The following is a 27,002-nucleotide window of genomic DNA, read 5'->3' as shown; positions in this document are numbered from 1 at the left end:
CCAGGTCAGAGACGAGGCCCTGCCTCAAGTGGAGGGGTTTAAGTATCTATGGGCCGTATTCATGACTGAGTGAAAGCTGGAGCGTGAGATTGACAGGCAGATTGGTGCTGCATCTGCAGTGATGAGGGCATTGTACCCATCTGTCGTGGTGAAGAGAGCTAACCCAGAAGGCAAAGCTCTGGATTTATTGGTCGATCTACATTCCAACCCTCACCTACGGTCACGAGCTTTGGGTAGTGACTGAAAGAACGAGAACGTGGATACAAGCACTTAAAATTTGTTTTCTCCACAGAGAGTCTGGGCTCCCCCTTAGAGATAGGTTGAGACGCTCGTTCATCCTGGAGGGGCTCAGAGTAGATCCGCTGCTCCGCCACATGGAGAGGAGCCAGCTGAGGTGGCGTGGGCATGTATTTAGGATGCCTCCTGGACGCCTCCCTGGTGAGGTTTTCCAGGCCCGTCCAACCAAGAGAAGACCTAAAGTAAAACCCAGAACATGCAGGAGGGACTATGTCTCACGGCTGGCCAGAAAACACCATAGGTTTGCCCCTGTGGAACTGGCTGTGGAGAGGGAAGTCTGGTCCTCCCTGGCTACTGCCCCCGTGACCCCACCCCGGATAAGCAGACTAAAATCGACGGATGGATATGTATTTGTTTGGAAAAGCTCCATAAAAACAAAAAAAAAACATTTATTTTGTTAAAAAGGGTCGGTTGTGTTGTTGCGTGATACAACGCGTTTTGTTGGTGTTTTTCCAACATAAAATAAAGTGAATCAGTTCCAAAAAATTGGCTTTACACTCCAAATATTTTAGAAAATATCAATTTCCCATTAGAAATTTACATGTTTTATTTGTCAAAATAAAGATTTTTTTCACACTTTCAAAACATTATGACCACAGGAAAGTATAAAAAAAATAAATGCTGGTTTATTCATGTCAGTGCTCTATTGGACAATCCTGAAGCTTTATTGTAGTTTTGTTAGATTTTATAGTTTTGGAACTCCGTGAAATTCAAACTTTCTTTAATCCTTTGCAATTAAATTTGCAAACACACATCTGATGTCAATAAAGCAGTTAGTTATTGTTTTCCATTATGGCTCACATTAAAGCCATCATATTGTATGTTTATCATTATAAAACCTATTCTGATGCAAAGCATTGTGGGTATCGTAGGTCTTGGTGCCAGTGTAGTTTAGCTTCTATTTCATTATTATTCTCGGAATAACTTAATTTTCCTCCTGAAACGGTATTTTTTTAACCGTCGTCTTCCTCCGCTTATCCGGGTCCGGGTCGCGGGGGCAGCATCCCAATTAGGGAGCTCCAGGCCGTCCTCTCCCCGGCCTTGTCCACCAGCTCCTCCGGCAGGACCCCAAGGCGTTCCCGGACCAGATTGGAGATGTAACCTCTCCAACGTGTCCTGGGTCGACCCGGGGGCCTTCTGCCGGCAGGACATGCCCGAAACACCTCCCCGGGGAGGCGTCCAGGAGGCATCCTGACCAGATGCCCAAACCACCTCAACTGGCTCCTTTCGATCCGGAGGAGCAGCGGTTCTACTCCGAGTCTCTCCCGAATGTCCGAGCTCCTCACCCTATCTCTAAGGCTGAGCCCGGCCACCCTACGGAGGAAACTCATTTCGGCCGCTTGTATCCGCGATCTCGTTCTTTCGGTCATTACCCAAAGCTCATGACCATAGGTGAGGATTGGGACGTAGATCGACCGGTAAATCGAGAGCCTGGCTTTCTGGCTCAGCTCCCTCTTCCCCACGACAGATCGGCTCAGTGTCCGCATCACTGCAGACGCCGAACCAATCCGCCTGTCGATCTCCCGATCCCTCCTACCCTCACTCGTGAACAAGACCCCGAGATACTTAAACTCCTCCACTTGAGGTAGGACCTCTCCCCCGACCCGGAGGTGGCAAGCCACCCTTTTCCGGTCGAGAACCATGGTCTCAGATTTGGAGGTGCTGATCCTCATCCCAGCCGCTTCACATTCGGCCGCGAACCTACCCAGCAAGAGCTGAAGGTCAGAGCTGGATGAAGCTAGGAGAACCACATCATCCGCAAAAAGCAGAGACGAGATTCTCCTGCCACCAAACTCGACACACTCCACACCACGGCTGCGTCTAGAAATTCTGTCCATAAAAGTGATGAACAGAACCGGTGACAAAGGGCAGCCCTGGCGGAGTCCAACCCTCACTGGGAACAGGTCCGACTTACTACCGGCTATGCGGACCAAACTCACGCTCCTCTGGAAAAGGGACTGAATGGCCCTTAACAGAAAGCCACCCACCCCATACTCCTGGAGCGTCCCCCACAGGGTGCCCCTGGGGACACGGTCATAAGCCTTCTCCAAATCCACAAAGCACATGTGGATTGGTTGGGCAAACTCCCATGCCCCCTCCATCACCCTTGCAAGGGTATAGAGCTGGTCCACAGTTCCACGGCCAGGACGAAAACCACATTGCTCCTCCTCAATCTGAGATTCAACTATCGATCGGACCCTCCTCTCCAGTACCTTGGAGTAGACCTTTCCAGGGAGGCTGAGGAGTGTGATCCCCCTATAGTTGGAACACACCCTCAGGTCACCCTTCTTAAAGATGGGGACCACCACCCCGGTCTGCCACTCCCTAGGAACTGCCCCCGATGACCACGCAATGTTGTAGAGACGTGTCAACCATGACAGCCCTACAACATCCATAGCCTTGAGATACCCAGGACGAACCTCATCCGCCCCCGGGGCTCCGCCGCTGTGTAGTTGTTTGACTACCTCAGCAACTTCTGCCCCCGAGATCGGACAGTCCATCCCCAGGCCCCCCAGCTCTGGTTCCTCCTTGGAATGCGCATTGGTGGGATTGAGGAGCTCCTCAAAGTATTCCTTCCACCGTCCGACTATAGCCTCAGTTGACGTCAGCAGCTCCCCATCCCCACTGTAAACAGTGTGAGCGAGTTGCTGCCTTCCTCTCCTCTATTTTTTTAACCACTTTTTTAAACATTTCAACTGTAATTAATTTTTGTATTCCATCGATTTATTTCCCATTCATGCTGGATTTTGGAGTCCGGCTTCATAACATTTACGGTAATTGCATAAACCTTGTAGATGGCTTCTCATCTATTTCTGCAAAATATTATTTTACTCATAAATTAAAAAATAATAATTTCACATGTGTTTTTTCCATGCATACAGATCAGCAGCGCCATCTTGTGGTCAACACCGTAACATGCACAAAAAAACGTGGCAGATTCAGACAGGGTGTGTTTTTATTGTCACTGCTATCTTTGCACCCTGTTCTATTTTTTGTGGCACTGTTCTGATTGGAGGAATGTTCAGAGCAGACTGGAGCTTTTTAGTTCACACATATCCGTGAGGATAAGGAGGAAAAGTACAAAAAATAAAACAGCAAAAACACCAGAATGATTAACCATAGTGGTGGAGTCACTGACTAGTTAAAAAGTAGAATAAATTATTTATTTCCTCAAATACCATGAAGAAATATCAATGCCATGCAATGAACGTTCTTTTATTATCTAAATAAAGGTCAATCCGAACCAGTTAATTAGTATTATGGTTCATTCTCAGCCTTGGACATAATGCTATGTTTCTCTAGAATGAAAAACTAATAAAGCAGAAAACATGTCCTTATTTTCTGTGTAACAGTGAACAGTTTGCTGCTCCTCCGCCCTACTGGTTGAAAGTGGAATTACACAACCCTGCTCTAGCTAACACTTACATGAGCTAACGCTCACACGAGCCAACTTATACTAAATACTAATACTAAAACTAATACTAAAATACACCACAAAGTAAATAGACCCATACTGTTGAACAAAAATATTATTACTTACAAGTCCAGTAGCAACAAAGCCATGCAGGTCACCAGATCAGTCCATGATAAACTCCTTTAGCTTCCTCAAATTAGCGTAGGCCGTGCAGATGTTCACTATGGTTTTAGCTCTTTGCTTCGCCCCCAAAGACATCACGCTCTTACATGTACTTCCAGGCTCCGCCATGATGCCAACAGAAAAAAAGCAAACTTCTTCTTTTTCTTCTTCTTGTGCTTTTTATCGGCAAAATGAAAATGCCAACTGCTAGCATTACTGCTCACAGTTGTAGCGTGCCCCCTAGAACACCTACCCACTCCACAAAACTATCAAGTGGGTCAGCAGAGGGGTGGAGGGTGGTGTCAAATATAAAACTTGTCAACTTTCTAACCCAACAGTCACTGAGACAAATGTTAAAGCTTTAGAGACAAGCAGTTTTGGTTTGCTTTTAGCTCCCCCTAGTGTCCATTTGTAGGACTGAAAGAAAAATCTATCTCCTTGATGCACGTTCATCTTTTTATTAACACCATAATTTCACAGCTGAAATGTCTCCCCAGCCTTCCTAGTGTCTACAGAAGTGATTCATCACGAAATTAAACAAATCAGCTGTGTTCATGCATGCATGCAGGAAACGTGCTGGAATCAGACTGCAGTGTCACAACACACAACAAGTCTCAACAGACCGGAACAGTACTCTGAAGTTGCAAGTGGAATATTCTGGCCACAGGGGGCGAGAGGGACTGTGGCCTTTCATTAACCCTGTAAAGGGTCATTTTAGCACATACTGGCTCAGGAAAATTATTTAAAAATGTGAAAGTTGGAAATTATTCCTTTACAGTTTAAAAAACTATCTGTTGTTACTTTAAGCTCAACACTTCAGGCAGCCTGGTTTACATGGCATTTAAAATGGGTTTGGAAACCCGTATGCCTGTTATCACTCTTTTTGCTCTGTTTTTGTTTATAATCTATTTGTACTCGTTCTAGATATTAGACATAACTGTTTTGTCTCACTGTGTTTTTATAGTGAGAAGGATGATGCAGAGATACTGCAAGATAATGAAAACAAAAAAAATAATAAAGTTGAAAGAACTTGTTTTAGTAAATTTTCTATCATGTTTGCACTTTTGTTCTACTTTAATAATTGTTTATGCAGGGCCCAACAAGTGAAACATGTCTTGTCAAGAAAATGTCATCAAAACTAAAATGAACTTTTGTTGTATTTATGGTTTAGAGTTTTGAATTAGCTGATCAGATGAAACATTTGAAATGTTTGTAAATGAAATACAGTTTTAATTTTAATATTTAATTTTAGTTATCTGTTTCCTTGGTTGGGTTATTCTATCTTTTTTTGGTTTTCACTTATGCGCATGTGTGCCAAATATTATGAAAACAAAAATATCATATCAAAGGTGAATTTCAGATAAAAAAATACCTATTTCTGATTATAATGGGCCACGTGATTTTGAAACCATGTGTTTCATCAGAATAAAGTTTACCATCCTTATTATTATTATGAGTCAGGACCTGCCAGGACATGGGTAGTGGTGCCCCCAAGAGTGGTTAATGGAGGCATGGCCACTCGTAGAAAATTGCTGGGGACTGCACTGCCGCCTCCAGGCAAGACACCTTCTTTCAATAAATCATATTCATGTTCACACAAACTGTAAAGTCATCTTCTTTCATCAAGACACAAATAAAATATTTAATTAATGATTAAATACATAAACTCATATTTCAAATTAAACATCAGTTTGTAAATACAAAAAATGTAAAAATATGTGTTAAAATTGTGAGCATTTTCTAAACGTAAACCTCCATAGTTGTCAATGCTTTTGTGAAGACAGCAACAAGCTTATTAAACTTTTCCAAAATTCCTACAATATAAATGTTGAAATAATATGAGAATTCACTCTTTGAAATGTCTTTTTATGAAAAGTTTGTGTTCCTCAAACTTGAGGTAAATTAGTTGGATGCTTTTTTTTTTAAAACTGATGAAGAAACATGCAATGTGCAGCTACAGAATAAACTCTCAGAGTTACTGCAAGGACCAACTTAGTGTGCCACCCCAGAAAAGTTATTGGTCCCCATTAACCTTTTTCTGGTGGAGACGCCACTGCACGTTGACTGCAAGTGTTTAATTGACATGTACAGTGTAGCACGAGCCACGTCTCAGCCAATCGCGATCCAGAGTCCAGATCCGGAGAGATTGGAGCCGTTTTTCAGCTGATTACAGCTCCGAGCTGATCGTCAAACAGCTCAATGTGACTGTTGAAATAACCCGTGACTAAACTAGCCGCTAGTTACCGATTTCAACCATTCAATGTCACGTTTTGTTTTGACATAAACTTTCAGGATGTTCTCCTTCCCGCTGCTTCTCCTTCTTCTCTCCTCCAACCGAAGTTGGTTCGGTTTTGTTTCGGCTTCTTCCGCCGTGCCGGACGCTAACGACGCCGTGGTGAGCGTGATGTCTCCGGGACAGAGCCATCTGACCGAGGACTCTCTCCGCTCCTTCTTTAATACACTGCAGACCCGTGTGCAGTGTGGTGGCGTGCCGTGTGAAAAGGTAAGTTTTATTAGGCTAACTTCACTGCCATGCAGAGAGCCAGGCGCCGAACGGCAGGTGAGGTGGAGACGGGTCGAGGTCCAACAGCTGTTCATTTGTTTTACCTGGAAGTATTTAATACGTTCATTTTGTTAGAATACGAGAAAAAAATATGCTTTTAACTATTTGTTTACATTAGTCAATTAATAGGCAGCCAGGTAAAAATACAATATGTATTATTTAATTTAATAACAATAGTAGGTCATAAAAATAAATATTTAAAAAAGCATAGTTAGGCAAATTAATTAAAAAAATATCAAGTTCAAATAGTTCACTTTTTTACCAAAAAAGAATGAAAAAACCCAACCTATAATGTACGAAACAAAAAAATTAAAAAAATCACATTCTTACTTTTTTATTTATTTATTTTTTAATTAGACAGCAATGTGGATATAAATTAATTTTAGCCATGATAGCATGAAAACCTCTGTAAAAGCATAGGTTGCAAAATTACAATGAAAATGAGACATCAGCAGTAATCTGTTCAAAGGTGCTTCAACTAGTTTGAGGACCATTTGACAATTTCCATCAATTATTGTTTAGCAGAATTAAAGATAATTCTCCACCAGAGAAAATATTCAAAACAGTTGCAGAGCTTCCCAGGTTTGAAAATGCCACCAGGTTGTGTAACACTGAACAAAAACGTGTTTGTTTGAAAAGGTTGCCAAAGAACAACACTTCTTTTGTCTAAAGTAGCATAGCTGCCCTGTTAGAGTCATACCAGTCTTTGGACAGATGAGCTATTTCTCATTGGTGATAGAGTGATGTAAATGCATAATCATGTTTATTTACTTTAAGGTAGCTAAATACGACTTTGGACTACTGTATATTTTATATCCTTCACAGGGATAAGACAAAATGGAGTAAGAGTAAAGCACAGTGGCGGAGGGGTCATTATTTGGGATTTTTTTTCCAAGTTGATCAACTTTCTTTGTAACAAAATAGTGAGTTGGCTGTTTCTTTTTTATTGTATATTTAAATGTGTTATCAGAGCATAGTATAGAGTCAATTATATAAAGTTGATATGTAATAAATTTGCAATAAAGTGTCTTTTTATTTTTATTTTGAGAGCTGTTACATTTCAGTTAACTAAAGGAACATCTCCATAATTATGTAAGAGGCCATATGGGAGTTTATTACTCAAGTTAAAGGTTATTCCACAAGCTGATAAATAATAGGTGGAGCCAACTTGTAAGTGAAATGTTTTCTTCACTATTTGTGTCATGCATTTTTGTTTCCGGGTTTCTCTCCTTTACCAAATAACAATAATTTAAATTTCAACAGCATATATAAATAATAGCATACAGCGGCAATGTTAATATAGTAAAACAATTATTCAAGTCCCTAAAAGAGAAGCTTGTTATATCAAACTTTTTCAATTAAAAAAAGCTAAACTCTTTAAAGTCATGTGAAACAACTTTAGGTAGAGGTTCTTAAAATGATAGGAAATATAACATAAAAATATTTACAACTGGGGTATCTTTATACTTTTTTTCTATTTTAAAACCTATGTTTGACCAAAGACTATTGAGCCAGTTTGAACAATAATCTTTATTCGAAACTCATTTTTAAATCAGTCTTCCACGCTGACGTGATACGCTGTGTTGTAAAAAGCAAATCAGACCTTTTATCAGTGCATAAGAGCAAAGTCCTTGAGCTTCTTCGATGACGGCAGTAAAATGTATGAATGCTCAGCATGTGACTTGAGGAGTATCCACTGTAGTGGATGATTGGGGACAAAAATGACAGATTCCTTCAATCACGATTTTTACTAAAATCTGCCAAAGTGTTAGATGGAAAACAAGGGTTATTAACAGTATTTAATGACTCAAAGACTGTCAGTGAATACCTCAAGGTGAAATAAATCTAGTTCTATTTTGTATAGGATTCACCCGATACTGCTCGCTATTGGGTTAATTCCTCGTGATTGCGAATTGGAAGAAGAATTTTCCCAAATGTAGCCCTTAAAAGGCTACGCCTGTACTCATAAATCAGGAATTACAATATGTAACCATCATTCTCTTTCCTTACCCCTGATGAGTCGTTGATGTCATTATGCCCTATTGTGTTGGAATGGTTTGATGTAGCTGTCTGTTGTTGCTTAAAGGTGTGGTTGACTGAAAATATATATTTGAATTGTTACTTCACATTATAATGGTCACTCTTGAGTTTTCATGCAAGCTGAACATGAAAACAGTCTTCTACACCTACCTCCTGCATTAGCTTCTGATCGAAAATGAAATGCTAGGATATGAAAATCCTCACATATCTATGTCACACTGTAAATTTGCATTCATGACCCCGCCCATCTTGGCTCACGCCCACCCACAGGAAGGCTTTTTAAAGACAAATTTTGCAGCTAGTAGAGACGGCGGAAAGTGTCTTGGTGATAGTGACTTTGCGTCATGGCTGAACATGTTCAGGTAGCCAATCAGAAGCGATGTGTGTGCATATCATTAAAAATAATAAGTAATCCTACTGTTTTCAGCCCACCTCTGCTCCAGCAAACGTCTGCATCTCAGAACAGGAGCATCATAGCTTTTTTAACCCTCAGGCTTCACTTTAATTTGCTATACACTTGAGTCATCAGAGGACAAAAACATCCGCTTGTAAAAGTGGCTTTAAAAATGTATACATTAATATTTTTTCTTGCTTTTTTTCATAGATCTGTTAAACAACTTCAGCCCATAAAACATAAAAACATAAACATAAAACATAAACATAAAAACATAAAAATCAATCATTTTGAGGCTTTTAACCCTTGAAACGCCAGTTTGAATACTCAGTCATTGCTGTAATTTATGAAAAAAAAAACACACACACAAAAAAATAGTTATTTTCCAAAAAATAAATAAAACATTTTCTCCTGGGGCATTTATTACATATCAGTCTTGGCCATATTGTGAAATATCTAAAAAGAAAAAAAAATGCATCAATGGTTTTTGTGTAGCAACAGATTGATCTTAGCGGACAAAAACTTCCCATTGACTTCCATTCAAAATCACAGTTTTTGATTCTGTAACATCTGCAACAAATAATCATGCTTTTTGTGATATTAGGGTTTCATTTTGGAGAAAAGTAGTCAAATTCATGATTTTTACTGTTCACCACCAAATTTAGTAATTTCTCCATGTGTGATTCAAGCGAGAAAGTCTACACATTTCTTTAGATCTTGTGCTGTTTGTATTGAAGTCAAAAGGTCAACCTGACCTCTGATAAGTAGATAAAACACAGTTTGACACTCTTACTGAACTTCAAAGTGTAGAAAACAAAAACAATTAGTATGTTTATGCACCTGTCTGGAGCTCCAGACAGGTGCATAAACATACTAATTGTTTTTTGGATTTTCTTTTATTTTGTTAGTCCTTCAAGACTGTTGGAAAACCATTTCAGGTGACTAACCCTAGAAGCTGATCAAGAGAATGCCAAGAGTGTGCAAAGCAGTAATCAGAGCAAAGGGTGGCCATTTTGAAGAAAATAGAATATAAAACATGTTTTCAGTTATTTCACCTTGGTTAAGTACATAACTCCACATGTGTTCATTCATAGTTTTCAATTCAATTCAATTTTATTTATATAGCGCCAAATCACGACAAGAGTCGTCTCAAGGCACTTCACATAATAAACATTCCAATCCAGGTCAGTTCATTAAGCCAATCAGAAATAATGTTTCCTATATAAGGAACCCAGCAAATTGCATCAAGTCACTGACTAGTGTCAGTGACTTTACAGCAATCCTCTTACTAAGCAAGCATGCAGCGACAGTGGAGAGGAAAACTCCCTTTTAACAGGAAGAAACCTCCAGAGGATCCTGGCTCAGTATAAGCAGCCATCCTCCACGACTCACTGGGGATCGAGAAGACAGAGCACACACACACACACACACACACACACACACACACACACACACACACACACACACACACACACACACTGATGCCTTCAGTGAAAATCTCCCAGTGTAAATGGTCATGAAAATAAAGAAAACACATTCAATAAGAAGGTGTGTCCAAACTTTTGGCCTGTACTTTACATTAGAGAACACTGAAAATGTATTGAATAAATGAGTAAACTACACCTTTAACAAGCTGAAAATACCTAAGAATACATCTCATCCCTACTCCCAAGGAGTTGTCGATGTCTTTAGGCCCTATTGTGTCAGTATGGCTGTTTTGATTAGATGCATGAGGGTGTGACCTAGCCTGAAACTGTCCTGGAATTAGGTTTAGAGCCACATTGTAGGTGCAGGAAAGTTGAAACCTGAGACCTCCGCCTCAGTTTAATGTAGGTCTTTCCATTTAGACATAGTTGGCTTACTTCCAGAATGTGTACATTGTCATCTTCAAAAGTGTGTCCCTTGTCCTTTAGATGTAAGCAGTGGCGGATTTAGCAATTTGGGGGCCCAAGGCAAACACAGACATGGGGTCCCTTACACTAAATTTTCGACAATCTTACATTTAACTGGATTTGCGAAACCCTCCCCTCTTCTGACATGAGTTATTTTCCCTTTTTATTAGTCCTCCTCTTTTTTTCCTGTCTTTCTCTCCCTTTGAGTGCTTTCTTCTTCCTGTCAGTGCTCCTGTGCTTTTGCCTTTGTTTTTTGTCCATTTTGGTCTATGTTTTCTTCCCTTTAAACATTTTCCATTGTCTTTCCTTTTCTGCCTCCTTTGATGTTTACATTGAAAAACGACGTCACTTTCGGAAGTGAAGATAAAAGCTTTTTTGAAGCAAGCTGCTTCTTTCTCTTATTGGAGCCACAAGGATAACTCCATTTCATGCTTAATGTTTTGACTACTGCTTTGAGTTTGTCACGAATGCTCCCGCCTCTCTTATTATTATTATTTGTGGTCTTATGGCACTTGGCAAACAACAATTTGGTGCATTACCGCCACCAACTGGATTGTAGTGGAATGACTACCAATCGCTTCTTGTTTGTGCATCACAGTCTTAAATGAATAGTCCATTGTGGCATTAACAGAGGGGTGCCCCAGGCGGCCGCCGACCTATGCCTAATGGTAAAACCGCCACTAGGATGTAAGTGGACTGCAGAGTGTTGACCTGAAGAGGTGGTTCTCCTGTGTTGTGCAATGCACTTGTGTAGCAGTTTCCCCTAGGTGAAGGTCTGGAAAGTTCTCACTGCATTGACTGATAAGACGTTCAGCCTGCATGTTAAATTCAGAGTGACTGATCATTTTCAAAAATAATGAGTAAAAATGGTTTCTCAGTCAGGTTCTTCTTTAATTTGTGAAATTGGTCAGCTTTAATTAATGTAATGTAATGCTCTTTAATCTGTAATGATTTCTGGTTCTTTGTCTTCTGTGTCGATGTAAAGTGCCATCTGGCAGGAGCTGTTCACCAGCTCATCGGCGATCACCTCGCCTACGGGGAGGATGAAGACTGGAAAGCTGTCGGGGACATAGTCGTCAGCGCATCTCAGTTTCCTGCTCTTGCTGCCGGCAGCGTCCTGTTCCTTACCTCTCCTCTCCTGACCTGCATGGCGATACGACAGGAGAGGTGGGCTGAGGAGTCTGAACATTTCTTGCACAAGTTCACTCACCGCGGTGAACGCAAGCCTCATCATGGGCACACACACGAGCACATGGACGTTCATGGATTAGAAGGTGTGCTTGGCGAGCTGCACATCCACTACGAGCCATCAGACAACAAGGTGAGGATGCTGCAGGCAGGGTGCAATCAGAATTCAGGAGAGCTATCTAGTTTTCATCTTAAATGTTGCTTTAAATGTCATCCTCTTCGTGGTAACCAGAGCTGTGTGACGGCCAGCAGCATCATGACAGAGATTGACCCATCATCATCAGACGAGAAGCAGGAAGTGGGTGCTGTTTTGGGTCGTGTCCTCTATCACGCTCTGTTGGGTCACTGCTTCACTGATCAGTCTCTGCCTGAGGAGAGCTTCTTCCTGGACTACATCATGCACCAGCTGGGTTCAGAGAATTTCACCGTTCAGGGTAAATAATGACATAAAGACTCATGATTCATTGTCAAGTTAATGCAAATGACTTCAGACTTAAACTTGGGCAGGTACGCTTTGGTTTTATGAATAAACATTTCAGTATTAGGTAGTGATTTGTATTCAGTATGTACTTATTTCACCAAGCTGTATTGCCTGTTTATACCCTGCAGATTTGAAGGTCCTCATGTGGAGGCTGAAGCTTGGACAAGAGGAAGATCGTGGACACGACCATGAACATGCTGACCATTATCGGAGGAAGAGAAGCAGCTATGAACGTCATGAGTCTCATGAGAGTAACAGCACATGGGAGCATGTAAGCACATAGAGGTGCCTAATCCTGGTCCTGGAAGGTTGGTATCCAGCGTATTTTAGCTGTTTCTCCACTCCGACACACTTGATTCAGTGGTTGGATCACCTGTTCAGCAACACACCAAGCTCCCAGAAGCCTGTTAATCACCTGCTATTTAAAATCAGGTGTGTTGAAGCAAGGAAAACCACTAAAACATGCAGAATACTGGTCCTCCAGGACCAGGATGGGGCATCCCAATGGAGGAGCTGGTTTTTAAACCACTTCCTGACAAATCAGGATTGTTGTCTTATTTTTGCATGACGGCTAATAACATTTGAGCAAAGAGAGACAAAAACACAAAGTTTTTTCTGTTGCTTTCTTCTAGCGCTGTTTCTCAGCTGAAGAACTGGTCCGGATCTTTGGTCTGTCTGATAAAAACTCCTCCAGTATGGGTCGATCTGAAGTGGTTCAGCTCAGTCCTGCGCTCATCCAGCAGATCCTGAGTGGCTCCTGTGCAGCCACCACAGACTCGGTGACCCCAGATGAACTCTCCAAGACCGACCGTAAGTCTGTTGTTGACCTAAAGTAAATGCTGCCTTTCATGCCAGAATTTTAAACTTTCATCTGATGTTAAGAAATGATTGGGTATAAGGGAAATCCTAATTCTAACACGCTCTCTTAAAGCTGTGGTCCATGACATAGGAGAGTAGGAAATCTCTTTTCTCTTGCTTTCCTGTGGCAGGGTACCTCTACGCAACCCTCGCCAATGTGATCATCACCCTGGCATCCATGTTTGGGATCGTGGTGCTGCTGTGCACCTCGTGCACCAACATTTTCCAGTTGTGCATCCAGTTCTGCATTAGCATGGCTGTAGGATCGCTCACCGGAGATGCCCTGCTGCACTTGATCCCTATGGTGAGTGATTATTTTTTATCCTGACAATGATTTTCTATTGCACTGATTATAAGAACATAAATTTAGGATTTTTTTCTTTTGTTTTAGTTTCTGAGTTTACACATTCACTCAGATGATGATGATGATGCACGTCACCGACATTCTAGACAGAATGAAGAAATTCCAGACTACATATGGAAGATGCTGGCAACAATCGGAGGGATCTACATCTTTTACCTGATGGAAACCATCTTCTCTATGGTTACACAAGAAAAGGATCATCACCACCATCACCATGAGGTCAGATCAACACCAAACCTCTAATTAACATCTCAGCAAAGAGCTTATTTCTATGGAAGCATAAAGCTGCCACACATGAAAAAAAAACTTGGAGTGATATGCATTATAACATATTAACTTTATTGTTCTTACTAGGGATGAGTCAGATACTCGTTTCAGACGAGTATCCGGTACGGATAAAGCATTTTTGACGAATACGAGCATGAAACGAGTAAACCTCGTAAATATCTGTAATCGTGCTGAAGGAAAATCCTCATTGGGTAACTGACTCTCTTCACGCTCTGTGTTTGGCCAGTCACATAGAGCACCCGCCCCTCCCTACACACAAAACTCTCTAGCCGGCCGAGAGCGCAGTCCGTCCGGCTCATCCACGCACACACACAGACAGTAACGGATCTCGCTGTGATTGCTTCACTGTTGCTCACGTTTCTTCAGTTTTCCCTAGGTTTTCTTCAGCTCGCCTCTTTTTCGGTTGAATATTTAAAGTTACTTTTTTCGTAACTTACATGGTGCATTTGACAAGACAGAGCTGACATGCTGTGTCTCTACCTCCGCTCCGGTTGGTTTTTTTTTTTTAACTCCCTCTCTCTCCCTCTCTATCTCTCACACACACACACACACACACACACACACACACACACACACACACACACACACACACACACACACACACACACACACACACACACACATCTCAATCAACATTGTTTTGTTTAACTTTGTGTGGGAAAAATGCCAAGAACGTTAAGAAAAAATCAGTTTAATCAAATTAAAATTAAAAAATATATATAAAGTTGTGTCTGGTTCTAGCATTTCATATTTCCTAGTTCCTACTGCATGAGTTCAGATGTATTAATCCATGCACTTAAATATTAATGTTCTGATTTTATTGAAACACTTGTTCTGTAATAGTTCCTTTACTATTGTGATCAAAAATATTTACCGTAATCTCAATTCTGAGGTTGCTCTGTAAATAGTTTTCAAATAAACAATACACATATCAACTTCTGATCAATCCATATCAATTTCAGACTTAAAATAATATATTGATGTAAACCACACCCACTTCCGGTTAAACCACGCCCACTTCTGGGTTGTGCCACGCCCATTCCGAGTACAGATACGGATACAGATAATTTTGTTGGTTGAACAGATACAGATACAGATAGTGGTGTACTCGCTCATCCCTAGTTCTTACAATATGTTATCACATTTGTACAATATAGTATCATGTTGTAACAATATTATTTTCATGTTTGTACAATATAATATTTATATTGTAAGAAAGTGATTTACAAACGTGAAAATTTTATGGTAAGAATGTTATAATATATTGCACAAAAGTGAAAGTTATAGTTTTGTAACAATAAAGTTGTTATATAATGTATTTTGCGTGGGTGGCAGCTCTATACTTCCATACTTTATATGGATTTAGTCAACGAATTACAAAACCTCTGTTGGGTCTCCGCCGGGGTTTAACGCCCTTGGGTCCCGGGCCGCTGAGTTCTGAGCTCAGCCTTCCCTGGGGGCTTGCCATTATTGTCTCCTGGGCCTCTGGCACTAGCTTGGCCTACCAGACTCCTCCTCTGTTTAATTCTGCACAGAGAAAGGCTCTGGGTACTCTCCTAATCAAATAACCCCACCTCGTGAGAATTCTAACCGAGCCAATCAGCGCTGAGTAGCGTGTGTCACACACCACAACGCCGAGTTTGTCATTAACATGGCGACTGAAGCGGAGTTTGCTGCGGCTCTATCCTTTGTTCTAAATGACTTGAACACGCCTTTAAAACAACTAGTAGAAAAGCCTTTCATCTAAAGAAAGATGTTTGCGCTATCGCCAGACGCCATTTTTGACTACTGCTAAAAAACTACAGCGTCGTGGTCGTCACAAACAGCAACGCTCAGTTTCTCATGAACAAAGAACACAGCGGTGGAGTTCGCTGCAGTTCTTTCCTCTGTTCTAAATGACTTGAATGTCTTTAAAACCATAACAAGTAGAAGCGCTAAAAGCCTTTCTTCTAAAAAAATATGTTTGCGTCGTTGCCAGACGCAATTTTTGACTATAGCTAACAAACTACAGCGCCGTGCGGCATTTTCATTTATCTGATTGGTTATTTTTGAGCTGGCTAGCCCCGCCCCTCATGTGCCTCTCGGCCTGTGAGTTACCAGACTCTTTCTCTGTGCAGAATTAAACAGAGGGTGAGTCTGGCAGGCCAGGCTACTCTGGCGCGGTTGCTGGTTGGCCACCCGGGGTGATGCTCCGCTCTTCTCGGGAGGGGGGTTGGCACTTTTCTGGCGGCAGTCTCCCTGGGGTCTCTGCACTTTCGGGGAGACCTCTGGATCTCTGGGGCTTTGAACACCTCCATCTTCCATGGATCTTTGGGGTCAGGCCTTGGCCCCTCATACTCACTATTGAACACTCCTACAGAAAAACCTTACACACAATCGTGTGTACACAAACAGGCGCTCACGTGGTGCTCTCACAAGTATGGACTTGGGCATTTTTGACGCATAACCTATTTCCGTGTGCATTTTCAGCAAAAATTGCTACTGTTGTATATTGTCATGCAGTTGGCTCAGTGATATTTTCGATGTGTTGTATTTTTGTATGTCGCCTTTCTTTTCTTTCTTTTTTTTCTGCAGGTCTAGAAGCAAATTAGTCTACATCCTTTATTGTTTATTGTTTTGAATTTTTTTTTCTTCTCCCACTTTTGTCTTTCATTTCTGTCTCCGTGTTCGTTGGGATTTAAAACAACCTAAATATTTTTTATGAAGTTTTGGTATCAGGCAAAGCAACGTAGCTGAAGCTATACTGCTTCACCTGTGAGAGTTAAACTTAGGCTCGTCTTCGGCACTCAGACATCAATTCTCATTGCTTTACAGCCGGACAGGACACAGGGTGAAAAGAAAACCAAATTTTTTAAACTTTTTTTTATTAACTTTCCATCCATAAATCCAGCAAGTCTCTTTTTAATATTTAGAGATCCTAAGCAGCATATAGACTTGATTTTAAAATGTTTACTGTCATCAGTTTTGATTTCGTCTCTGTCACTTTTTCCAGGATGAATCCAAGCCTCACCACTGCGACCATGTTGGAGTTTTAGAGATGTATCAACGCGACAGGAGACAGAAAGACAAGTCACAATCGACATCAAAATCAGACCTGGTGAGAACATGCACACCTTCATGGTTAAAGGTTTTGACTGAACATTAATTCAAACAAAACATTATGAGATTCGATTCAGCCGAACTGAAACAAATTCTGTATTTTGAGGTTTTTTTTATAATAAAAATAAAAGGAAGGGATACAGTTTAATGACATTTTCATTCCTACTAGAGACCATTGCAAATGTATTGAATAAACAAGTGAAGAACTTTTCATTTTATGTAAACAACCAATAAAAGTGATAATTATTTATTTTACAGTAAATGTATTCATATTTATTAATGCATCATTTCAGGTTGACAACGAGGACAGCCACTCGGAGCTGAAAAAGCCTTCAAAAGGTGAGCGAGGTCACTTCCAGCATAAAAACAAGTGTGATGTCATCAAACTGGTATGATTACTGAAGCTGCATCTGCACAAACTATAATCTCGTCTCTCTGAGTGTTTGCAGAACAGCGTCTGCTGCCCTACATGATAACAATCGGTGATGGGATCCACAACTTTGCAGACGGATTAGCCATCGGCGCCGCTTTCTCTTTGTCATGGAAGTCTGGTCTGGCCACATCGCTGGCTGTTCTCTGTCACGAGCTGCCACATGAACTGGGTAAACGTCACGCAGAATGTCAGGTTTTGTTATTTTGAAGGTGAAGACTCATTAACACAATTTCACCGCTATTTCTCTGCAGGGGATTTTGCCATTCTGCTCCACTGTGGCTTGTCTGTCCGCAGGGCGTTGCTTCTGAACGTGGGCAGTGCCATGACCTCATTTATTGGCCTGTATATTGCTCTCTCTATAGCTACAGACCTTGCAGCCCAACAGTGGATTTCTGCTGTTGCTGCAGGACTCTTTTTATATGTGGGACTGGCTGATATGGTGAGTGCCACCATTCATTAACCTGTTTACCAGACACAAAATGAGAGAACCAGTTTAACAGCCATGTTTTCTCATCCATTTAGCTCCCCACACTGGTCCATGTCGGCAGCAAGAATCCCTGGCTGAAGTTTATCCTGCAGAATGCCGGCATTCTGACTGGTTGGACTATTTTACTGTTGCTGTCACTTTATGAAGAGAAAATCAGCTTTTAATGGTTTTACTGTTAAGGGAGCTCATTTTTTCCTCTGGGAACAAAGTGGAAAATGACTTAGGAGTGTTTGGACAACAATTACAGGGACATTACTCTGACTTTTTGGATATTTCACTTGTTGGGGCCACAGCAGGATGGCAAGAACTGAGTGAAAACTGATGGAACCAGATGCAACGTTACGACCACTCTGGATATTTATTCCCTACATTTGAAAACAAAATTTTTATCAAGAAGAGATGATACATTTTCTACAGAATAATTATAGATTTTATCAGCTGTCTTCAGTATTCCTTTCGATCATCAACCAAACCAGAACACGGGTTCTTACATTGGTTCAAAAGTGGGCATGCATGAAAAGGCTGACATCACATCAGTTTTTCCGTACTTAAAATGGTGTATATGTGTGTAGGACAAGTGAAAACACAGTGGGAACAGTTGACAGGTCAAAATACAAAGTAAGAAAGTCAAACATTAAGTTGAAAGAGAAAGTATGTGGAAGTATATGGAGTTCTGCACAAATTAGTCAAAAAATGTAATCTGATCTTCATCTAAGACGCAACAACAGACAATCACCGTCTGCTTAAACTAATACCACACAAAATAGCAATAACTTTAACCAAATGTTTCCTGTTGTCGCAGATCAGACCCTCACAACAGTCAGGAGTAATTCTATCTCCTGCATTAGCTTCCGATAGAAAATAGATGTTGAAACTTTAAGATTTGGAAAGCCTGATAAATCTGTCACACTGTCACTTAACATTCATGAACTCAACCATCTTGACTCATGACGGGGGAAGGCTGTTGTTGGTTTAGTGTCAAAGTCGTTTTTATTGTCATTTCTACCACATGTGCAGGACATACAGAGAAACGAAATTGAGTTTCAGTACACATAATTCAGAGATCAGACATACATGGGTAAGACACATGACAAGAATTGGTGACTGCGGTCATTCGCAACATGAGTCGCGCTACCTTAATAGATAGATGAAAAGGGTGTTACATGAGGATAATTGGGGGTAAGGTTAAAAAAAAGGCATAGCAGAGTTAGACCCAGCGGGGATTAACTCTATTATACAAAAAAAAAAAAACTCCTCAACATAGAAGCACAAACAGCACAGATACAAAACATCAGAGTCTGATGGGGAGGTGGGGTTGGGCGGGATCCTGAAGCCTCCAATGGGAGCTGCCGGTACGGCGCATCAACCAGCTGCAGACCAACAGGTGGGAGGGAGAGATAAGAAACAGAGAGCACATTGAGTTTCCCGCAGGTCGCTGACCTCAGCAGAAGTCATAATCTGAAGGCAGGGGGGGAAGGTCAGGACACAGCATCTGTCAGCATTTCTCCTTTCGTGGGGGAGTGTTGAGCAGCTTGAGAGGCTGCCTTGGCGTCAGATAAAGGATAAACATGGCTTTGTTTGGGGCAGGCAGAGATAATTTTCCTCTCTGCCTTGGAGTCTATAAGTGGTCATTCATGTCCACCAATGAAGCCAATTTTACATTCTAAACATCCCCACATCGTCGTCCGGCGACCCTCTCCGAGATGACATCCATCTTGCGTACTAATACAGGCAACGCCGCGAGGACATTATCCAGCTTACGGTTCACCTCGAGTAACGTCCCAGTCTGTGAGGTCACCGCCCGAGCGGCACATTCCATGGGCGCGGGTCGCACTCCAATCACTCCCGTCTTCCCAAATTTCCAGAAAACCAGATATCCTCCCACTCCAATCAGAAGAAATCCAGTGATCATCAGGCCGAACATCCACAAATCTTCCACGTCCTCGATGGACAACTGAGAAACGCACATGATTCGCCAGACCTCCCAAGAATGGAGTGCATATCCCACTGCGAATGTCCCCTCGGGACAGGTGTGAGCCCCCTTCTCCGTTCTCATCGTAGAAAAAATTTTATCAATCGCGTTGAATGACCAGTTACTTAAGTCCATATTTCCAAAAAAAGAGTAGTGGTTTCAGGAGAAATGCAGAGAAGTGCTCTGTAGGCTGACAGGACAAGAGCCTTGGGGAAGCAGATAAGGGAGCTGAGAAAAAAAGCGTCTGTACTCTCTGAAGGCTGGAGAAGAAAGAGGTAACAGCAGAGAACATCTCAGATTCTACAAGCTAACTGTTAGCATTAGCTACTCCACCATACAGCAGAACTCCTTCAGGGTTGTGTAATTGGTGGAAATAAAACCTCAACGTTGCAGAGCAGTCAGTGGTAGAGTTGCGTTGCTGTTATCCAATCAGAGGTGAGACGTCCCAATATCAGGAAATAAGACTCCAAATCCTGCCGCCTGAAGCTCAGCTGCGATGTGGCTCACTTCGGCCAAATCTCAATACTTGCACTGCGCCCTGTGGTCTTCAGCAAAGTGCAATTGGAGAAAGTGTGCAGTAAGACTTCAAGTGCATAATACACAAGTAAGCAAATAATTGCCAAATTGAGACAGGGAGCATTGCGTCATCAACCGCAATGCATGCCGGGAAGCTGGTTGCTTAATTTCTTCTTTCAAAAACCTGTACTAACAACTTTCAAACAAACAACCAAACAGTTACTTGAAATAAATTTAAATTCATTGCTGCTTTGTCCAAAACATTCCGAGCATCAACTAATCATCCTAAAATGAAGTAATTTCATTAGAAAATACATATTTTCAGAAATGGAACTTGAGCTTGTTCTCCTGCAGCAATGGATTGTGGGTAATACACTTCACCCAAGTCTGCATCGCTGCAGACTTGGGTGAAGTGCGGATCAAGGGTGCAAAAGGGCCGTGATCAATTTCCACACAAGAATCGGGACACCCTACGCAGTCGCACCCCTGGTCGGGTACACACAATTGAAGTGCGCAAGGGTGAAAGTGCGAGTACTGAGATTGGGTTTCCAGTTCCTGAAACAGGTGCACCGGGGCTTTCCCCCCCCCCCCAAAGTACAACTTACATTCATTCCAACTAGAGACCACTGCAGATGTATTGATTAAATGAGTGAACCACAGCTTAAAGCTAATCTTACTGACTTTTTTTTAAATCTCTCATGATTGAAACAAATCAAACGTGAGAGTTTGTGTATTTTTGTATGTAAACGCACAAAGGTTTTGAAATAAAATCAACATAACGTCTATTTTTTCTTATTTTTGCAGCAATGTGACCTTTTGAAAGCATTTATTGCATCTCAAACTAAATGAAATATATATATTTATACCAAACACCGTAATTCCAACACTGAAGTCAGTGTATATATATATATATATATATATATATATATATATATATATATATATATATATATATATATATATATATATATATTTGGAATTACGGTTAGATTTTTTTTCCCCTCATTGAGCTCTTTGATCCTGGTTTACACGGACCTAGTTCACAATGATTTTAAGAGCACCAAAAGGTTCTAAAGCTAATTTAATTAGATTCCTTTTAAATTCGTGCTTTACGAGCACAATGGTCTGCTCAGAAGTATGTCTGGACCACTGGGATCAAAAATCCTGGTTTTCAGAGGGGTTGGATTGTCTTGGTAGGATTATCGATGCGATGCGTGCTGCCTGTTGAACTTGACGTGTAGCCAATCAGAAAGCGAGGTAATGGAAGCGTGTGCTGCAAGCGCCGCCATTTTTGCTTATTTTGAAGTCATGTTTGATCTCATGAGATTTCCCATCTCACTGGGAAATGGTCGTGTGTGGAATTGCTTCATGTGTAGTTTTTGCCATAGTTCTGTATGCCACACACTGTTGGTCCTAAACTGGTTTATCTGTGATTTTATCCCTAGGTGTGGGTTCTCTCAACCAGTTTTAAACAGCCCCATGAATAAATACACTACACTCTTTGTCCAAAAGACTGAATTAACATTTGATTTTCTTAACCCTTTGACGTGCAGGATTTTCAAATTGTCAGATGATTTTTAAAACATGACACTTTTGTTTGGCTAAACATCATCTTGGCTTCAAACCATCTCTTCCATCGATCATAATGGGCATTGTGAGATCACTGGCCAACAAGATGGATGAACTCCAAGCCCTTTCAAGGACTCAGCCAAAGTATCGGGAGTGCAGTGTTATGTGTTTCACTGAGACGTGGCTGCAGGACCATATCCCCGATTCCAGCGTCTCTCTGCCAGGATTCCTGACTGTACAAGCAGACAGAGATCTGAAGAGGAGTGGGAAAAGAAAAGGAGGTGGAGTGGCAGGGCTTGATAACAACAGATGGTGCCATCCAGGTCATGTTTCAGTGAAATGTCGTCTCTGCAGCTGAGATGTTGAACTCTTGGCAGTAAGTTGTCGCCCATATTATTTGCCAAGAGAGTTCACCAGTGTTGTCTTGGCAACCCTTTATATTCCACCTTCAACCATTGCCGAAAGTGAATGTGATGCCATCAGTTCAGTTGTCGCTAAGCTGGATGTGTCACCGGCAGGGACGAAATTTTGATTTCAGAAGTGGGGGGGACACACCAGGCTTGTGCGGATTTGGGGTGGGGGTGTTATGTAAAGACCCTTTGACACGTCACATGCCCATCTCAATAATTTTTCCATCCTCAATATATATATATATATATATATATATATATATATATATATATATATATATATATATATATATATATATATATATATCAAAGTTAAAAAATGTACAACTCTATTATCATTAATATTTATTATCATTATTGAAGTGCAGTTTTGGCTGTTGACAATGGATAGGCCATTGTATTTATTGTTTTGGGTCTTTTTTTATTGTTTTTGGTGCAACATTTTCTAACAGGGAGTGAGATTCTTTTTTTTATTTAATTTTTGTTTGTTATTTTTATTCATTTAGAAGTTCTGGTTCTGGACATTTCAATGTTAAATGAAGGTTTATTTGTTGCATTTTAAAGGGTGTACTTGCATTATTATGACATATTAACATTATATTAGTGGTTATTTTGGTCTAGATAATGTTGACAATGATATTGTTTATCATCAACAATTTTTTGGACAAAATATCATCCAGCAAAATTTGTTACTTTCCCAGGCCTAGTCAAAAGTATAAAAAGTATTTATACATAAACGGTCCCTCCTGAGATCTGGCCGTTATTTCATTTGCTGTGTTAGAGGACATGCTGAACTAATGTTTTACACATGATCATCACCCTAACATTTGTCACAATGATCAATTTTATGTCTATCGTATCTTCATTATTTCAACCTCACCTGTGAGCCTCCAGCCTCTGCTCCATCTCCTCCAGGCTCTCGTCCTCCATCTCCTACAGCCTCTCCTGCTGTACCTTCACCGGTCTCTCCTCCTGCATCTCTGTCGGTCACCTGAAAAAAAGATGCATGAACTATAAACAGTGGGAGATTTTGGAATGGAACAAACAGAAATATTTACAGGATGGTTCTAGTATGATTCACAATTATTATTAATATAATGTGTAAATTATTCATTACCAATTTGAGTGTATAAAAACATATTAAATATGTTTTTTCCCTTAAAAGTGTTTAAACAGTTGTTGCATTTCAACACACAAAAAATAAATGGAAAAAATAAGATAAATCTAATGAAAAGTGTACATCTTTGACATTAAGCTTAAAAAAATCTGTTGACGATGATACTGTTCATTTTTCAGAGCTTTTTAATGTGAAAATATACATTGCAATAGATAAGTTTACAATAAAGTTAAATGATAAAAGTTTTGAAGTTACACTTCTACTACTACTAGTAATAATAATTATGATGATAATAGTAATAATAAAAACATAATAATTATAATAATACGAATAAATTGTGTCTGAGGAGTCAGTTATGTGGAGGAGATTAGTTTGTAAAAGTTAGTTTTGAGTATGTTTGTGAAGGAGGAGGTGAGTCTGAGCTTAATGCAGGGGTGTCACATGTTCCAACTTACGTTTTGACTTTGAAAGAAGTCTCTTATATCCACTTTCGTTTCTTGACATGCTGCCTCCTGGCTGTGCATAACTACCAAAGACTCACAAATGAACACTTATTCAAATGTTATATAATGGAAGCTGAGCTGAGCTCTGATATTACACAGCGTCTAGTTGACGATGTGACTCAGTACCGGTGTTCCCTAGCGGCTCCAAACTAGCAAAACAACGTGAGCACGTTCTGTTTACTACTTGGAGTGACAGCAGCAACAGCCAATAATACGTTAGCAAGTATCAGCAGAGCCAATAGATTAGCTTTTGGGTGGGTCTAATAGGAAACCGGTTTCCGTTTCGGTCCTAGTGCTCAATCAAATCCATTTAATGGAGCGTAACATTGTTTTTGGACGGAAAAAAGTGAAGGGGACCGAAACTGCCTTTTGAAAAAGTGGGGGGGACATGTCCCACCCGTCCCCCCCCAAAATTACGTCCCAGGTCACCGGCTATGTAAACTTCTGTGTGGACAACATCATACCCACCAGAACAGTGAGATGCTTCACTAATAATAAACCCTGGATCACCAGTGAACTGAAGAATCTGCTAAATGAGAAAAAAAGAGCCTTCAAGGAGGGAGACAGGGAATTATTGAGTATACAGAAGCAACTGAAGATCAAGATCAGAGACAGCAAGGAGGCATACTGGAAGAAGCTGGAGAACAAACTACAGAGGAACAATATCAGAGATGTCTGGTCAGGGATGAAGAAGATCACAGGCTTCAAGCAGAGGAAGGATTGCACTGATGGCAGCCTGGACACAGCCAATGAACTGAACAAGTTCTTCAATAGGTTCAGTTCAGGAACAAACCCAGCATCCTCCTTGCCTGTCCCCAGTCAATCAGACATCCCATCCTCTTCTGATCCAACATTTTTCTGTCACACGCCAGCTCTTTTGTCCTCTAACACAGTCATGGACTCTTCTGGTTCTAGAAATCTGTCTTCAACCAAGTCAGGAGATGCTGCTGCCCCAGTTACCTCCCCCTCCCACCTGTCTGTCTCTAGAAGTCAGGTGAAGAGGCAGCTGAAGAGACTGAACAGGAACAAGGCTGCAGGCCCAGATGGTGTCAGCCCCAGAGTACTGAAGGCCTGTGCAGAGCAGCTCTGTGGGATTCTGCAGCACCTCTTCAACCTCAGCCTGGCCCAGGAGAAGGTTCCAGTCCTCTGGAAGACATCCTGCCTTGTTCCAGTTCCAAAGAAAACTCGCCCATCAGTCAATGACGACTACAGACCGGTTGCCCTGACATCCCACATCATGAAGGTCCTGGAGAGACTCCTGTTGGTCCACCTGAATAAGCAAACTAGGAAATGTCAGGACCCGCTGCAGTTTGCTTATTGCCATGGAGTTGGAGTTGAAGATGCCGTCATCCAGCTGCTTCAACCAACCCACTGTCATCTGGACAAAGCAGGCAGCACTGTGAGGGTCATGTTCTTTGATTTCTCCAGTGCATTAAACACAATTCAGCCTGATGTACTTTGCCAGAAACTCCAGAAGACACAGGTGGGGGCCTCAACTATCGCCTGGATTAAAGACTACCTGATAAACAGACCAGTTTGTGAGGCTGAAGAACTGCACATCAAACCAGGCGATCAGTAACATTGGAGCACCACAGGGGACTGTACTCTCACCATTCCTTTTCACCCTGTACACCTCAGACTTCCAGTTCAAATCAGAGACCTGTCATCTACAGAAATACTCAGATGACTCAGCCGTTGTCGGGTGTATCAGAGATGGACAGGAAGCTGAGTACAGAGAGCTGGTGGAGCGCTTTGTGGCATGGTGTGGAAACAATCAACTGACCTTGAATGTGAACAAAACAAAGGAGATGATTTTAGACTTCAGAAGAAACAGGGTGGAGTCAAACACTGTTTCCATCATGGGAGAAGAAGTGGAGGTGGTTGAGGAATACAAATGCCTTGGAGTTCACCTGGACAACAGACTGGACTGGAGAAAGAACAGCAAAGCCGTTTACAAGGGACACAGCAGACTGCCCTTCTTGAGGACGCTTAAGTCCTTCAATGTCTGTAGCAAGATGCTGCACATCTTCTACAAGTCTGTTGTCGAGAGTAATCTCTTCAGCCATCGTCTGTTGGGGTAGTAGCATCAGAAGCAGGGACATGAGAAGGCTAAACAGCCTAATAATAAAGGCTGGTTCTGTTCTGGGGACAACTGTGGAACCACTGGAGGAGATAATGCAAAGACGGATTCTCCAGAGAATCAAGAAAATTATGGACAACCCTGAGCATTCTCTTCACAAGAATGTGAAGTATTTTTGAATTGAATCAGTCAACAGGCGGCATGCTTGTTTGTCCTCGAAAATAGGATCAATTCAATTTCTCATTTTTAACCCAGATTTTTTACCTGAGCAGTTCCAAGATCCTCCTGTGAAGACCAGAGTGCTCTTCACACACCACGAAAAAACATCTGATAAGATTATCTTTTACAGTCATCATGGTAATCCGGTGTCATAAGGTTGTTGGAAGGGGAGGTTCGGGTTATAATTTGCCATGTAAACTGGGCCTAGAGCAAATTTTGTATTAAACAAGCTGAAATAAAAAAAATATTTTAAATAAAGAAATTCTAAGGAATATAGAGATGTTTGAATAAAACCTTACAATATTACTATACTGATTTATTTTTACTAGTGATGGTTCTAATTAAAATATTTAACCACAGGAAAAAAATTTTAATGCAAAATTATATTTCTGATCTAATCTAATGCACAAAGATTTTCAGTTGGGACAGAGTTTGGTGACAACTCACTGCAAACGCCTTATTACGTCAAAGATTACCTTCATGCATGTGCAGAACGAGTGTCATCCAGGGTGATCAACATCTTACCGTAACTCGGAACAGCCCGTTAAATCAGAACCACTGGGTTTATACGCTCGACAAATGACAGATTAAAGCAAGCAGCTGCTGACAGGAGAAAAACTAACTTATCTGATATTAAAACTAGCACATATAATTA

At 41.1% G+C, this 27,002-nt stretch overlaps 1 protein-coding gene across 1 annotated transcript; it reads left to right on the top strand.

The window, feature by feature from the left end:
* Positions 1–5,988: 5,988 nt before the first annotated feature.
* Positions 5,989–21,234, top strand: slc39a4 (solute carrier family 39 member 4). The gene is made up of 12 exons (XM_015973610.3): positions 5,989–6,377; positions 11,749–12,084; positions 12,184–12,385; positions 12,561–12,703; positions 13,065–13,242; positions 13,422–13,594; positions 13,682–13,873; positions 16,935–17,039; positions 17,335–17,380; positions 17,491–17,643; positions 17,726–17,913; positions 17,997–21,234. The coding sequence occupies exons 1-12, from the start codon at positions 6,168–6,170 to the stop codon at positions 18,123–18,125; spliced, it is 2,055 nt and encodes a 684-aa protein (XP_015829096.1). The 5' UTR covers positions 5,989–6,167; the 3' UTR covers positions 18,126–21,234.
* The last annotated feature ends 5,768 nt before the right edge of the window (positions 21,235–27,002 follow it).

This window comes from Nothobranchius furzeri, chromosome 19 (genome assembly GCF_043380555.1).
Source record: "Nothobranchius furzeri strain GRZ-AD chromosome 19, NfurGRZ-RIMD1, whole genome shotgun sequence".
Lineage (NCBI taxonomy): Eukaryota > Metazoa > Chordata > Actinopteri > Cyprinodontiformes > Nothobranchiidae > Nothobranchius > Nothobranchius furzeri.
The sequence above is the reverse complement of the archived record's forward strand: the minus strand, read 5'-3'. Positions and strand labels throughout refer to the sequence as shown.

Excerpts from the sequence above, each read along its gene's own strand:
- slc39a4 (XM_015973610.3), top strand. The coding sequence starts at position 6,168 with ATGTTCTCCTTCCCGCTGCTTCTCCTTCTTCTCTCCTCCAACCGAAGT. Across the intron at positions 12,386-12,560 it reads AGAGAATTTCACCGTTCAGG|ATTTGAAGGTCCTCATGTGG; the intron begins GTAAATAATGAC and ends TATACCCTGCAG. Across the intron at positions 13,243-13,421 it reads TGAACTCTCCAAGACCGACC|GGTACCTCTACGCAACCCTC; the intron begins GTAAGTCTGTTG and ends TTCCTGTGGCAG.